The sequence below is a fragment of the Branchiostoma belcheri genome, unplaced genomic scaffold, assembly GCF_001625305.1.
Source record: "Branchiostoma belcheri isolate BF01 breed outbred unplaced genomic scaffold, Haploidv18h27 scaffold3, whole genome shotgun sequence".
Taxonomy (NCBI): Eukaryota; Metazoa; Chordata; class Leptocardii; order Amphioxiformes; family Branchiostomatidae; genus Branchiostoma; species Branchiostoma belcheri.
The window spans coordinates 4,606,453-4,621,589 of NW_017803909.1; the positions used below are offsets into that span (position 1 = coordinate 4,606,453).

General features: G+C 42.2%; 3 protein-coding genes across 7 annotated transcripts in view; 2 read left to right on the plus strand and 1 right to left on the minus strand.

The window, feature by feature from the left end:
• The window catches only part of LOC109473582 (DNA-directed RNA polymerase I subunit RPA1-like), a 27,821-nt gene extending 23,477 nt beyond the window's left edge, over positions 1–4,344 (plus strand). For 2 of the 4 annotated variants that reach the window (XM_019773482.1, XM_019773483.1), the window contains exons 29-37: positions 274–506; positions 945–1,137; positions 1,515–1,593; positions 1,778–1,953; positions 2,159–2,239; positions 2,474–2,641; positions 2,774–2,884; positions 3,371–3,563; positions 3,784–4,344. In XM_019773482.1, the coding sequence (XP_019629041.1) occupies positions 274–506; positions 945–1,137; positions 1,515–1,593; positions 1,778–1,953; positions 2,159–2,239; positions 2,474–2,641; positions 2,774–2,884; positions 3,371–3,563; positions 3,784–3,884 (1,335 nt within the window). In that variant the 3' untranslated portion in view covers positions 3,885–4,344. The remainder of the gene's footprint in view (positions 1–273; positions 507–944; positions 1,138–1,514; positions 1,594–1,777; positions 1,954–2,158; positions 2,240–2,473; positions 2,642–2,773; positions 2,885–3,370; positions 3,564–3,783) is intronic. The other 2 variants (XM_019773480.1, XM_019773481.1) reach the window with 2 other exon arrangements.
• A 132-nt stretch (positions 4,345–4,476) lies between these two features.
• On the minus strand, positions 4,477–7,439 carry LOC109473375 (galactose-3-O-sulfotransferase 2-like). The gene is made up of 2 exons (XM_019773236.1): positions 7,423–7,439; positions 4,477–5,803 (listed from the first exon to the last, which is right to left on the minus strand). Exons 1-2 carry the CDS (start codon positions 7,437–7,439, stop codon positions 4,477–4,479), a joined length of 1,344 nt encoding a protein of 447 aa, XP_019628795.1.
• A 2,719-nt stretch (positions 7,440–10,158) lies between these two features.
• LOC109474054 (protein lyl-1-like) overlaps positions 10,159–15,137 on the plus strand; it is a 7,568-nt gene continuing 2,589 nt past the window's right edge. Inside the window, exons 1-3 of one of the 2 annotated variants that reach the window (XM_019774269.1) lie at positions 10,159–10,707; positions 12,773–13,220; positions 14,829–14,968. In XM_019774269.1, coding sequence (XP_019629828.1) covers positions 12,869–13,220; positions 14,829–14,968 — 492 coding nt within the window. In that variant the 5' untranslated portion in view covers positions 10,159–10,707; positions 12,773–12,868. Of the gene's footprint in view, positions 10,708–12,587; positions 13,221–14,828; positions 14,969–15,137 lie in introns of those variants that run through there. The other variant, XM_019774270.1, reaches the window with a different exon arrangement.

The window sequence follows — 15,137 nt, forward strand, 5'->3', positions numbered from 1 at the left end:
CAGGTGAGACTGACACCTGTCACTCATACCAGGTGTTTTAATTGTCCTGTGTCACATAATGTTGTTATTGCCTTTAGTTATACCACATCTCATTTTATATGCAAGGTAATTTCAGTCTTTATGCAAATTAAATACAAGGCAGAAGTGGATTGATAAGTTATTAAAATACATGTATTTGGATGAACACATTTACCTGTTTTTTAACAGAGGGTGGACCTAGTAGGTTACAGTTAACAAAACATTTTCTTCACCCTGTATTGTGTGTTCCTGTAGGTGCATCTGTTTCAAGTCCTTGAGTCAGTGGAAGTGTCAGAGACACTGTCTGTGGAGAGCAGATTTGAGAGGTTCAGAATCTACACCCTCCGGTTCCAGTTCCTCCCTGCTGAGACGTACCAGAAGGACGTGTACCTGAGTCCTGCCAAGATCCTGCACTTCATGGAGCGCAAGTTCTTCCGCAGACTCCTGGACGCCCTGAAGAGGCAGGCTAAGGAGATGCAGGAACACAAGTCAGGAGAACTCTTTCTTCACTACTTAACCCCTGTCCTGCTGGCATTTTTTACACAATATTTTCAAATAATTTGATGTCTTAATCAGGTCATAGACCCTTGACTTTTTTTGCCCCGCGGCAGCGTAGTGACTTCCCCATTTGTTGCGTTTCGCTGCGGTGTGTGTGAAATACCCCCAAATCGTACATATACAGGGTGCTGTATAGACGGTACTGTATGTGCAACCCATGTATATATTTGCCCCACAGGATAAGGGTTAATAACCGCATGGCTTTGCTTTTGAGGAATAGAATGTGATTGAATCAATGTTCTGTATTTCTCATATTTTCAATTCTGCTGTAATAGATTGCAGAGTAAGATCTAACCTCCTTCATCAGAGCATATGGGGTATTTGGCATTAAGATTTTTTGTAATGTTAATATGTATTCACTACTTCAGGCTGCTAAACTCGAGAGAAAGACGTAACATCCTGGACATTGATGATGATGATGGTGATGATGATGATGAGGGAGAGCCTGATGAGCCAGTCCAAGTGACCAATAAGAAGCCTCCTACAGAGGAGGACAGCTCTGAGGAGGAGGACAATGATGGGGACGCAACAGCTGTGAAACAGAAGCAGAAGCACTCTCAGGTGCTCTTTACACCTGCTCATTTTACAGAAATTTTCATGTATATTTGTGAGATAGGTGAAATGATCTTTACACTGGGGTTACAGTCATCCTCTGGTACTATGTTTTTTTCTAATTCTAACAGTGAGGAAAGTCGTGTAAAGGTCCTTTCCCAAAGGCACAAGATCGGTGGCATGGCAGGGTTCGAACTCGGGACCTCTTGGTTCTGAGTCGAATACTCTGTTGTTACGCCACACGACCCCACATACTATATACTTTGTGTATTGTGTGGTAATGTAGTCAACATCTGTTGCAGGATGTTGTTTATTAAAGAGGCTGACTTGATTTCATATGATAATTGTATGAACAAACTCATGACCATCTGTAATATGTTTTTAAGGACCAGGACTATGATGAGAAAGGAGAGTCTGACCCAGAAGAGGAGGACAGGGAAGAGGAGGATGAAGAGGAGGAGGAGGGTGAGAAATTACCACTGGCTATCGTATACAGAATCTCCACCGTGATGACACTTTGCTCGTTTCCTCCATAGATAGAAAACAGAAGTACACAAATCTTAAGCATGATAGTGATGTGAAAACAATAAAAAAGTTAATCTTCAAAACAAGAATATTGTTGAGTATTGAAAGAGATTATTGTTCATAGATGAAACAGGGAACAAGCCTTCTCCTAAAAGCCCCAGCCCTGAAACAGGGGAGGAGGAGAAGGCGGAAGAAGACAGACCTGAGACACCTGCAACTCCTACTGATGAGAAGATGAAGAAGAAAAAGAAGAAGAAACGGAAGGAGAGAGAAGCTGTACAGGATGAAATCAGAATCAATGTAAGTCCAAGTTTTTATTGTCCTTGTGACTAGATAATTTTCTTCACTAATTGAAAGCTTTCTTAATGTGTATTTTCTTTGATGTGATTCATTTGATTTTGTCCAGTCAGTATTTTTGAACTACATGGTTGGAAATCTGTCTGGTCTGGTCTGAGTAGGGATTTTAGGATGGGAATACATTGTACATTTATTATTTGTTCTACAGGCTGTGCTGGCAATGAGCCCACAGATTTCTGGGTACAGTTATGATGCACAAGATGAGGAGTGGTGTGAGATCAAACTACAGGTGAGGAATCATTCCATTGCTATTTTGCAACTATCAAGAATTCTAGATATTTCAATATATGTACAATTCAATATTACCTAGGACATACTAATCAACAAAGATATAAGAGCTGCATAAATTATTTAAAAGCACAACAGTTAGTTTGATAAGGAATAGGTGGAGAGTATTCAGTACAATTTGAAACTGACTCTGTATTCTGTAATGAAAAGTAAGGAACTGCTTGTATGTTGTCAGCTGGACATTGTTGGCAGCAAGTTTGACATGACGTCCCTGGTGGAGAGGGAAGCTCACAAAGCCGTGGTTCATCAGACACCCGGGATCACCCGCTGTTTCCTGTCTGACAGTAAACTGCCCGGGGAGGAGGGAGTCATCAGGCTCAAAACAGAGGGGGTCAACTTACAGGTAGGCTGTGTGGGGAAGGAGGGTGTTACTTGCTCTAATAGTATTTCATGATAATGCTTTTCTTTCAACATGTTTCTAGAATGATAGTAGGATTTGATAGAATTGTAGTCTAAGCATGTGATTTTTTTACAGGAACTGTTCAAGTATGACAGAGTGTTTGACCTGAACAAACTGTGCTCCAATCACATCCATGCGATGGCCAACACCTACGGTATTGAAGCCGCCTGTCGGATTATAGTCAAGGTTTGTAATCTTTAAGGTTTTTTCATCAGATAGCATCTTCATTCAATGAACTGCTTTGCAAGTTACTACATCTACCAAAATGGCTTGTTCTACCCTCCATTGTAACATATCTACCCCACTCTGTGTCATTCATATCCTTGTTTAAGTGATATTTATGTTTACCGAAGGAAAACATTGTTTTTGCTCTGTTTCTTCTTCCGTTCCAAACACTGACCTGATCAATGACCTGAACCAGACCATCTGTCACCATGGTAACTGGTGTTGGGTTACATAATGTTGCAATTTCTATAGCAGGAGGGATTTAGACTCTTGTCACCATATATGTGAATGTGTTTCAGTAAGAAGTAACAGAGCAGATCATATGCGAATGAGATCCTAAACAAACAAACAAACAAACAAATGTTACATTTCTAGTTGTAAACTCTTTTTTACTTAATATATCTGCCAAGGGCTCGATGTTCATTTGTGTCATCTCTGTCTGAGTAGGAGATCAAGGAAGTGTTTGCGGTGTACGGGATTGAGGTGGATCCCCGTCACCTGTCACTCGTGGCAGACTACATGACATACGAGGGGGTGTACAAACCCTTCAACAGGACAGGCATACAGTCCAACGCCTCCCCCTTCCAACAGATGAGCTTTGAGACATCCATGCAGTTTCTAAAGGAGGCAACCATCAGTGGTAAGTTGTTAAACAAAAATAATCCTTGCTCTGTTATCAAAGGCCTTTTGAAGATCTGTGAGATTCATTTATTGTACATGTATGATATGTATTTTGTAAGAGGCTGTTTTTTTCTTGAATGTATGACAAAAACACCTAGATGACAAATGGTAGAATAGTCTAGATCAGTTTAGATGTTCTCTAATTAATAATTAATGTCTACATTTCTTGTGTTTTGCAGGTGCCAAAGATGACTTAAAGTCCCCTTCAGCAAGACTGGTTACTGGGAGACCAGTCATGGGAGGGACTGGCTGCTTTGAACTCCTACAGCCTTTAGTTTAACTTATGTTAACTCTCGTTAACAAATTTACGGTTTAAATGGGCCCATGCAAATAACATCATCTGAGTACCATTGTCAGTACGACTCATCCTTTTATCATAAAGGCGAATACAAAATTCATGAAGTACTGTACATTGAAGCATTTACAAAGTTAACTCTCCAATACAGCATGTAATTCATTCTGTAAACAAGTACAAAATGTAAGTGATGCTTCAGGACATTATATTTAAAACAAAAGTGCCTTTTCTAATATTTGATACATTTTATTATAATGTATTCAATATACACATTAACCAATGATAGTTAAGTCTATAAACAGACATTTTCTTCAATCAAACTCACAAAGCCTTTGTTATTCTCAGAAGGATTCTCCTTTAACCTGTTCACATTTGACAGGGCCTTTTATTATAAATAGTAGGTTGATGAAGCTTCAAATAAAACTATTCAAAATGATAAGCAAAATATACATTTTATACCAATAACAAAGAGACAGTTTGTGCATAACAAAGAGCTAGTTTTCTGCTGGCAAAGAGCTTTTTTTACATAATTTTAATACATTGTGGGTGTAAATTTCAAGACCAATATATCTCTGTGCTAAGCAGGAGGTAGAGGATCCCCACCATGCCACCCTCCCTGCAGTTCCAAACGGTTAGAACTTGACTGTAAAGATGAGATGTGGCCTTCCTGATACAGGTGTGACACGTACTCATGGTCACTGCAGTACTTCTGCACTTCTCCACACAACAGACAGAAGGGTGGGGAATGGATACCTGAAGACACACGTAACTTCCTGGACAGCTTCACATAGAACAAATCCGGCTTTTTCCTCAGAGGAGGGGTCTTTCTTTGGTCAGTTGATATGTGAAATTTTAAGCTTCTATCACGCAATAATGTCCAGTAGCACATGTGGGACGTCTTCAGCCAAGTACAGAGTGCAGAGTCAATCTGAAATTGCGTGTTCCACGGGCTACCCTCCACAGTAGTTGGTAATTTATCTTTAGGAGAAGTACAGTGTGTCCTAACTTTGTTTTCAACAACTCTGAAGTGATCTAACTCCTGTGTGAAGTCGCTGCCTTCCTTTTGGATCTTTTCCCACAATGTCCTATTGAAATGTTCGTACAGGGCGTAGTCTACTGAGTCCCACCGTTTGTGTTTGTCCACGAGGCCCGGTGGAACGGTAACGTTGCCGTACTCGTAACTGTTATATTTGAGGTACAAAATGTCCCTCAGGTCCCAACACATCAACCGCCTCAGCAACACCAGCGACTCCTCGAAGTACTCCATGACCATCACTAAGTCCAACTCTCGCGAGAGGCTTTGGAGAAAGTTCTTGATGTCTTCAGAACTCGGATTTGCTGTGGTATTTTGTAACTTGTGGACAGGAAACCCGAGCTCGAGAGCCATGGGGTTTCTCGTGAAGGAAACAGGCCGACCAGGGGATTTGGTGTTAAACGTGGTGTCATACCGCCCGGGGTTTGCTAGGAACGTTAGCATTGCCTCCATGTCTGTACTCTCATAGTCATCCATAAGTCTGGAGAGTCTGTAGAAACTAAATGTGGATTTCAGATGACTTAGAGGTTCCCGTATGATTGTGAAAAACGTTGAATTTTCCGAAAGGTGTTTTGTGATAGCCGGCCTGTTGTAGACGGTGTGGTGGGTTAGGATGCCGTGGCCGTGCTGTATTGGAGGGAGATACAGTTTCGGGTTGAACAGTCCGTATGGGTACAGGTTGTTGATGTCGGTCTGCGGAAGGAGGAACGAGCTGTTGCGAAGGTAGCCCAGACGGTGGAGTATCTGCATCACAGTCGTGCCACCTGTTTTGTGGGTCTTGATGAACGCAATGTCGGTCTTCGGCTCACACTTGGCGTCTTGTTCCTTGGCACTGAAAATAAGGAAGAACAATGCAGTCAGAGATGGCAGACTTCACCCCCTTACCCATACTGCTTTGTGACCCTTTCTGCCCCATAGCGTATTGCTGCTCACGGAAACACAAACACACATGCAGACTGGCAGACAAGCCAAAATAATACTCGAGTACCCTGCGATGAATTTAACACACAAAAAAACACCACTGTGGTCTATGGTCTTTTCATGACCAACTACCGTGACCTGGATCTTTTCAGGGGAGCACCTTGCAGTGACTGCACCATAGTGTTCAATTGTTCTTTCATAAAACCCCACCACACACTTTCTAAGGCTGGCAGAGAGTGGCAAATTACATTTATTGTATAGTAGGCACAAATTACCCTCGTGCTGTTCAAATAACCACACAGATGTACGTACGTACCGTTTCAGACTAGCACGGTTCTTCCAGCTTCCAATGCGTCCAGCCTGCGTTGTGCCATCAGCACCTCCGCTGATATGAGAACCCCATGTGTACAGTAGAACCGTCGGGAGGAGACAGGTTACCAGCAAGAAAAGGCCAAGCCAGCGAACAGTATTTTTTCGACGCTTCGCCATTCCTTCTAGTTCTCCGCACCGATGGAATCTGTAAACATAAGAAGAGAAGCTTCCACAATGGCTTAGATGCCAGATTTTAATTATTTTATAACTCAACATTCGTCTTTTGGAACCTATGCAACGGTTGTAGCATAGATCAGGGTAAGAATACTGGCTGAGCAATCATCCAACCTGCTAGGCGGTACATGAATTTCCCATCATGGGGAAGTGCTTTAAACCGTACACGACAATACAATAATGTTTTGATAGGACGGGTTTGGCGTAGACGAACGTCTGGCGACAATTTCTGAGGAGCAGTCGCCCAATGTTAAGATGATGGAGAGTAATGAAGTTCTTCAGCATACACCCTTTCTAGCTACTAGTATAGCAAACTCCATTGTCACTAGCTCGCCCCTCCCCCCTTCTTCCAAGCCAAGTTGAAGTGCACCGAAAGTCCTCCAATTGACCAACGATTTCACAAGACTCACAAATAGGTGTCAGATCTCTAGGTGGATATCACACAAACAGAATGTCCAGGGAACATGTACATGTACCTACCGTGGTTGTTTTCGGTGCCTTAAGCTTGCAGCTCCTGTCGCGTCGACGGCCAGGACTATATGCCATACCAGCTCGCTGCATACCGTGCCGTTAAAGTTCGTACCTGAAGCGTGCAGGTGGATCAGGAGAACTCCGGCATTGTAATCCTATCATCTGTACGATGCACTGTAAACATGGGCTGTATTTCTTCACCACGGGTCAACTCTGCCACCGTCGCCACAGGAGCCTTCAATGTTTCATTTGTCTCACCCAAAGTGAAACGTTACATTGCGTCATTCCTATTTACTCACATAATGTACGGTGAATACTTTTGTGCTAGTAGACTGTAGCTATACAGTTGCGATAATAGTACTGGGCCTACTACCGGCGTTTTGATGCGAAGGCTGAAACGTGCACATTTGACTTATATATTATTGGTAAAAGGCGCATTTGATTTGGGATGAACAAACTGTTATAGTAGCAAGCCTAAAGCTATCCTTTGTTGACATTCACCGACTTACCTGTCTGCAGTTTTGCGTTTACATTGCTATTTACACCACATACCGTGAGCCTGAATCCATATTGAAACACAGGCCGAAAAGGTTGGCATAGTCCCTTTTCGACGATCTTTTCATAGCCTCCCTGAAAATCGTGCCACAACAAGTAATACGCATGTGACTGCGCCTTAAAAGTACACATTGTCAAGTGGAATCCATTGGTAAATGTGGATGGTGTTTTTAAACGTAATAACTACGTGTACATCTCTCTAAAGCTGTTGCTATGAGCCAAGGCGAAATGGCAATATGTTGAGGCAAGCGGATCATATACCCTCCGCCGGCAAAAGAACGCGATAAGAATTTTACAAAACGCAGTATCAAAACTCCCACCCGCACGGAGGCCTGCACAGGAGGCTACGGAATATACGAAAGTTCGCGAGCGGCAGCTAGCTATAACTTTGATTATAGGAGTACGGGTTACGGTAACATCAATTCGGGCGCAAAAAATCCTCGCACTTCGTTAGCTTAGGTTTACGTGAGATCATTTTTTTCTGTGTCGTGTCGCACCTGACAACATGAACACAACAGTGAGAGCTTTTTATTCAATGGAATATTTCCATCGTTAGCGAAGCGAAAAGAACATCTCATTACTATGCATAGAACCTTGTCGACTTGTATTAAAAAGCACAACCGGTTACGTACAGCCGAGAAGATTGTTGTGTGAGCGTACAGCGGTGTAAGTAAGCATGAATATGTATCGTCATACAGCCGCGGAGCAGCCGTGAAATCCGCCTTATCAGCCCGTGGCAGCCGCACGCGCGCGGGCTCCATGTAGACCATTCTTCCGTCTCCGCCCAGAGACCCGCGGTTTTGTTATCGCACACGAACACATGTTGTGGTTTACGCGCTTCGCGGAAATAAATTACTCAGCGTTAACCGGGGAACCTGCGCTAAGTAGTCAGTACATGTAGTAAGTAGGAATGAGGTGGTTTTCTCTTCAGGTTTGAGGGTGTTTGGAGAGAGGGGACTACATGCTTTTCTCGCTCTAACCGAGACAACCTTCAGTAAGTCTGTTGTCAGGAAAAGTTAAATTTCTCTACGTACAGACTTTCACAGATCTAATCATGTTTTGTTATTGTTGCAATATTTTGACTCGTTGCAATATGCAATTTTATGAGCTCAGAAGGAAGAAATAAATTCTGAATTATGGTTGATTTCTTTGAAACGAAGAAAATATACTAGTACTTTATGAAAAACTTAAACTGTTCTCCAACTCAAAATTTGACTCACCAGAAATTTTCGACTGAATCACTCAGTCTTCCTCAGCTATCTGAGGTTTTATATTAAGTTTTCCATAATGTAATTTACCAACTCAGATGAACTTTCATGCTGATATACTAGTACTTAACCAATCTTAAACTGGTGGGTGCGTATGAAACAAAGCCTAAATTTATAAGGGCCTTGCCCTGTATTAATACAAGGCTTTCCCATACTTGATGACACGAAATTGAAGAAGATGAATATTGAGGCATACACAAGTCTGCATAAATTTGCATATTCAATGTGTTTGAATGCACATAGAGGATACCTTACAGGCTCATGAGGTTAGATGTTATAAAACCAACAGTCACACTGCGCTAGTGCCTGTTACGAAAACATGGGAAGCTTCTATAACAACACGATGGCAAAGCATCCAATACCATTCTATGTTGTCTCAGAAATTCACAGATATTTGTCACTACGAGCACTTTCCTTACGCGTTGGAAGAATACACTCTGTCACTTAAACTTTACATACAACCTTACAACCTAACTTGTTCCCATTTCCCATCCCTTGTAAATAGATTTTAAAACTTGCTGCACGACGTGCCTGTCGGTACAGGAGGACCTACGGTCTTGTTTCATCCACGTAAACCCGGAATGCAAACCTGTGCGACGTTTACGTCCACACATGAGGCCCTTATCAGTGTCCAACGTTCCACCTGTTCAGCGCCGAGTTCGATCTGCGCGCATCCCCCAGACCGTCCCTCCATTGTTCCCGCCTTATCAGCGGCGCACAGGCGTCCGTGGCCGATCGGTTTTCCTGGCGGTCGGTGATGGGAGGGAGCACTGTGCATGCTAATGTCGCCCAACCGTCCCCGGGAACGGTGGGGTGTGATGGAGGGAGCCCCCGATAGCTTACCGGAATTATAGTGCCCAGGGGTCTGAGGTGGCACCGCGCTGTAAAGTTTCACATTTGGAATATTGAAAGAATGGTACTACATCAACACAGGGGTGAAGTGAAAACTGTTTATACTTATTCTATGCTGAGGAAAAAATGTCGGATGCTCTTGGTCAACACAAATTAAGTCTAGACGGTTGGTATCTTGGTCATTGATGACCCAAATGTCTCTTCCCAAAAGTAATCATTAGCATCGGGTATAATAAGTAATGGTAGACGGTCAAAAAGGGCGTAAAAGATAAAATAGGTGTCTGATTGCGTAATGCGTTCTTTATGTTTATTTTTCAAACCTTATCATGTAATGGCTGTCGCTGCCTCAAAACATTCTTTATTGTTTGATTTGTTTATATTTGTGTGTGTATATGTGTATGTGTCTAAGAAAACAAGCAAACAAACACACAATCTTTTTAAAAAATGGCATATGTTTTATGGTGTATGCGGTTGAAACTCCTCAAGCATCTGAGGAAAAGCTATGATTAGCCTCAAAATCCGGCATCCACCTGATCAACTCTTCGGGGCTTGCGACAAACAGAATTTTATTCTTTTGTTTGTTTCCATCTCATGTGTTCGCTCTGAATAAAGACGTGTGCGCATGTAGAAATTGTCTACGTCATGATATGACGTGACAGTGATTGTGTGGTTCACGTGAATCGAATTCTGATTAGACCGAAGGAAGAAAGCTAAAGCCAAGAAAGGGCTTGTCCAACAAAAGATCGTCACAACGCGAACAGGTTAGATGGCGATGGTGATGAAGAAAGTCACTTTTATGCAGGCGATGTGCATCAATCGTTACAAACGCGTCCCAGGCGCAAGAGCCGTATTTCTCAGTGTCGTGATGGCCTGAAGATTGAACACCGCTTCTTGTAGGAAACCACCGACAGTCCAGATCAACTCCTGTCTGACATTGTTGGACCAGTGTCACGGAGACGGCAGGAATTGAAGCTGTTGACGTCATACCTGGATAGGGTTCCATCCGGCGAGCCGACGCAGACGTCAGCCGGGCCTCGGTCGCTCACGCCACCCGACCCCGCTCCTACTGGACTTCCGCCAGACCTGGGCACGGCTTTAGAACCTACATCACCCGGCCGTTTGTTTACTGACGTCTGGTGCGGGCAGTCTTCAAGATAACAAGGTATCTCTAGCGTTCATATTGGAAACTATTCATCCAGCAGTAACCAACCATAAAACCAACCGGCAGCAGGGCCGACGATAACGTTCTGTCCAAGCGAGTGTCTCACTCTTAGATAATCCTACAATGTTGAAGGCCAAAGTCAGTTCGACTTGTTTGGTGTCTAAATGTATGTACACAGCTATACTTTATTGAGATCAGTGGGCATAATATTCCTTCGAAATTATAAAGCTATTATAAATACAAAAAAATCAATCGAAATAAATGTGATATTCCATTCATTTTGATGTTTATTTATTTCTATTTCATTTTGTGACAGGCGTTTTCGCATTATGGAAATAAATTTCTCCAGAAACTGGTTTGTTGTGGAGTAGCTAGCAAGTGAACGGGAAACACTTCAAAACACATCCTTGGCGAGCTCGGCAAGGTACAGCAGTTAGAGGCGGGTGGGGCAAATGGCCATAGGAGAAATTTTCAACCACTTCAAACGACAACTATGGATATCAACATGACTACGATAAAAACGAGATATGAAGCGTTGAGCCCAAGGAAAACGGAGCATCAGAAATGCCATAACGTTCATTGTGTAATCACAGTACAATCGGCATTTTCCTGTTTGGTACAAAGCCCTCAACTACAAAACTGTCACAGACGCATAAAGAGTGACCCGATGCTTGACTTTTTCCTCAGACATCGTTTAAGTCATTTCAACTTCATGGAAACAAAATTGACTCTGAAATTATCAATATCAACTCCGATGATAATATAACCAACACCACATAGAATGTTAGTAAGAATAGGTATACCTAATTCCAATTGGGTGTGTGAGGAGAACTGCGCACATAAGACAAAAACAGTAATCAAAACATTCGCATATTGCTCGGTATGTAGAAGTATATCTTAAGCTAAATGCATTTAGTATATGAAAATAACGACCAAAATACAACATCAAAGTACTTGGTTTATGAACTGGTCGAAAATGCAGACGTGGAGATATGAATATAAAAATGTTTAGATTGTATGGTATACAGATATACGAGCACAGTGGTGCAACACAAAGCGAATATGTAGAAGAATCCTGCCATGTATACCGTATCTGCACAATGCTACAACATGTCCATATCATTTTGGTAATAACTTCCTTTGTCTATTTTTAAGCTCTTGCATACATGTACATAACTCTACTGGAATACTAGTTTCGTGTAGGTTATGATAATATTTTGCAGAACAATTTTCTCTCACAAACGGCATGGTGGTGAAACACGAATGTCGTCATACCATATTTCATATCGTATTGCATATGTGACTAAGACCAAATTTAAGGAGACATATATTGACAGATCAACACGTTTTCTTGGAATATGTCTAGGTGCATAATGAAGAATTTTAGACACTCTTCACTCGCACGTAACACACGTCAAACCCATAGATTCTTCTGGAAAAATATGGCTCGCTTTCGTGTTTTATTCGATGTGCATTGTTACATTTTCGCACACGGGCATCTCAATACGATTTCCAATACCTGCTCCTTTGTGGCTGTAAGCGGGCATTTCAGGATTGTGGTCTTTATTCCTTGTACGTCTGAAGACGTCAAAAACGATTTCACCCCAGGTAACAAATTCCTCTATTTTCGACATCTACTACAGCAACAGATTAATAGCATTTGTTTCAAGTATAGCGACTATAGCGGCGACTTTCAATACACATTTCATCGGGCATGAAACTGAATCCAACATCCATGTACTGTACTACATTGTTGTTGTTTTCATATGAAGTATTAACAAATTCGCATACATGGGACCTCGGAAAGGAAAACAATTTAGTACCGTAGCAACTTCATATCTGTCACAATACACAGGCTACAGGAGGATACTAGTAACAGTTATATTGCGAGTATTGTCGCATCACAATGCGGTTGAAGCGAAAATATAATGAAAACGAAAATTTGATAAAACTGAAAACCCGTGCGGGCCTAGCAAAACCATCTCCCCATGAGACGTAAAATTGTGTAGAGATGACTATGTGGTTGTATGATAGATGGTGTCGTGCCGGCGGTTGTGTGTTGCAGGTGGACGGAGCGCTGTGAGAGAGAGCTCAGCTGCGTCAGCGTACGTCCGGCCGTCGTGACCGGCCCGCCTCCAGCCCGGCCTATCGGGAGGCGGATATGGAACCTGCGGAAGTAGAGGTGCACTCTCCCGCCAGCGTGCAGCCGAGCCCCGGGGATCAGATAAACCAGGAGAAAGAACAAAGACTAGGAGATTTAAAGGAAACTGCGAGTCCGACAAATATCAGTTTGTCAAGAGGACTGGACAGCAGCAGCATCCCTTCCGTGGAGCGGCCGGACAGTGTGAGTACGCCGGGACACAGCTCCCGTGACTGGACAGCGGACGGAGAAGGGCCAGGTAAAACTAACCGGGAAGACGCTAAAAACCGAACGGCTGTCACGGGCATCTCTGCCGAGGACGGCAGGGACAAAGACAAGGCGCGGGAAGGAGAGAAAAGTGACGAGGCGACAGGTATGTTCAACCTATTGTGTGATTCTACTTGTTACTTGTATTTGCGAAAAAAAATGATACGTAACTCAACGTACATCAAGAAAAGACAACGAATGCAAAATGCGACACTGTATTTAGAATGTAGGCTATTTCATACTTATTTCTTTTTGAAGGATTGGGAGCCTGATGATGAGATTCCGCAATAAAACAATGATGGAAATACCCCATCCTTAGTAATATTTTTGTCCACATATATATTGATTGTAGTAATTCATTGTAGTATTATTAAATTGCAAATTGACGAGAACAAGCTAATGTAACACATATGGCTGTGCCGGCGGAACAACGTACTATATCTTTTAGGTGACTATCAAAAGACACAGTACTAGTTGTTGTAATGTTACAGTTATTTCAAACAATGTCTTCAGACTAATATTGTCTGTAACATTGCGGCGCCTTCTCTGCCGTGTGCCAGGTAGAGGGGTAACATTGTACTGCTATAATGGCAAGGTGCATCTTGTGGTAACGCACATGTATATCCACACGTGTGGTTTTTACCGGGAAGAGAGAGAACAAAAGTCCCGACCAACTGTACAGATTCTCCCGCCCTTCAAACAAAGGGGATGTCATGTTTAACAGTTAAGGTCAGCCTGGATAACAAGGCGGCCTCGTGACCGATCCCAGTGGGACGGTGATTAGAACAATATGACTATAAACCGAGCCGCCATCTTCAATTTGTAATTGTTTGGCGCTCGGGCAGTCAGCTGGCATGAGTTTCCAGGTTTCCCTGGCTGTCAGTGGTTTTATAGTGAATTGCTGCTGTTCAGTATCCCTGTACTCTGGACAAAGAAAGGCTTGCCAACTTTTAGGCGATCTATTTTCTCAGACAATATACTATTTTCTTTGCTACGATACTAATTTCGTGGAACTAGGAAATAATTAGTTTAAAGAACCGAGCCATCTGTTTATAGAATTAACAAATCTCGAACATTTGTGTGGACATCTTTATCTACGGCCAATACAAAACTAGTTTTCAAAAGTAAAGCGATTATCTGTGGTCTAATGACCATCATCCATCCTCCACATCCAGACTTTCTATTTCATCATTAGGCCAAAATCTGTACCCTTGGCCAGTTATCACATAAATATTTTGAAAAAGCTGAGAATATACGTCTTTTCTTCTCTCCTTTTGGTCGAATTGTTTGGTTTGGCTTTTGTGTATGCTATCCACCCTGTACGTCATATTGCGTTACTTAATAAGTATGTTTAGTTCATATTAGTTCTTATCTAATATAATAATATTTATCATATGTTGTTAATATCATGTGTACTATTGATCAATTACTATCATAATAATGTATCATACAATTTATGTTGTCGGGGGAAGATCGCGGACAGGTCATAACATATCTTCCTCCCGCATATCTCTCTTATGTTATGTTTTCTTTGATTACTAGTATATGGCAATAAACAAACAAACAAACAAACAAACAAACAAACAAACAATAAAGCTTTCCCCAAGCTGAACGCTATCGGCAACAATTTAACTACAAATGTATGTTCATGATGGATATATTGGGATTGTAATGTAATGATTGTATCTTAGTATGCACCTTTTATTTTCTGCAGGTACCGTGTACGAGAACTACCGCCAAGCACAGGAGACTCTGTACGGCAGCCACTGTCCGTCCCCGGAGACTCTGTACGAGCCAAAACGTCCCCCTCGCGGCCAGGAGACGTACTACAGCGGTGTCTACCCAGCTCCACAGGTCAGAAAACAATTCTATTGGCACATATGCACTGCTACTATGATCATGATGTGAGTAATCTACACGAAAGCATTTCAACGATGCCATAGTTTATGTCAGAGCATGAGCCATAAAATATAATACACGATTTCAATTTGCTTTACGGGTAAACTTAGTTACTAGTACCTAA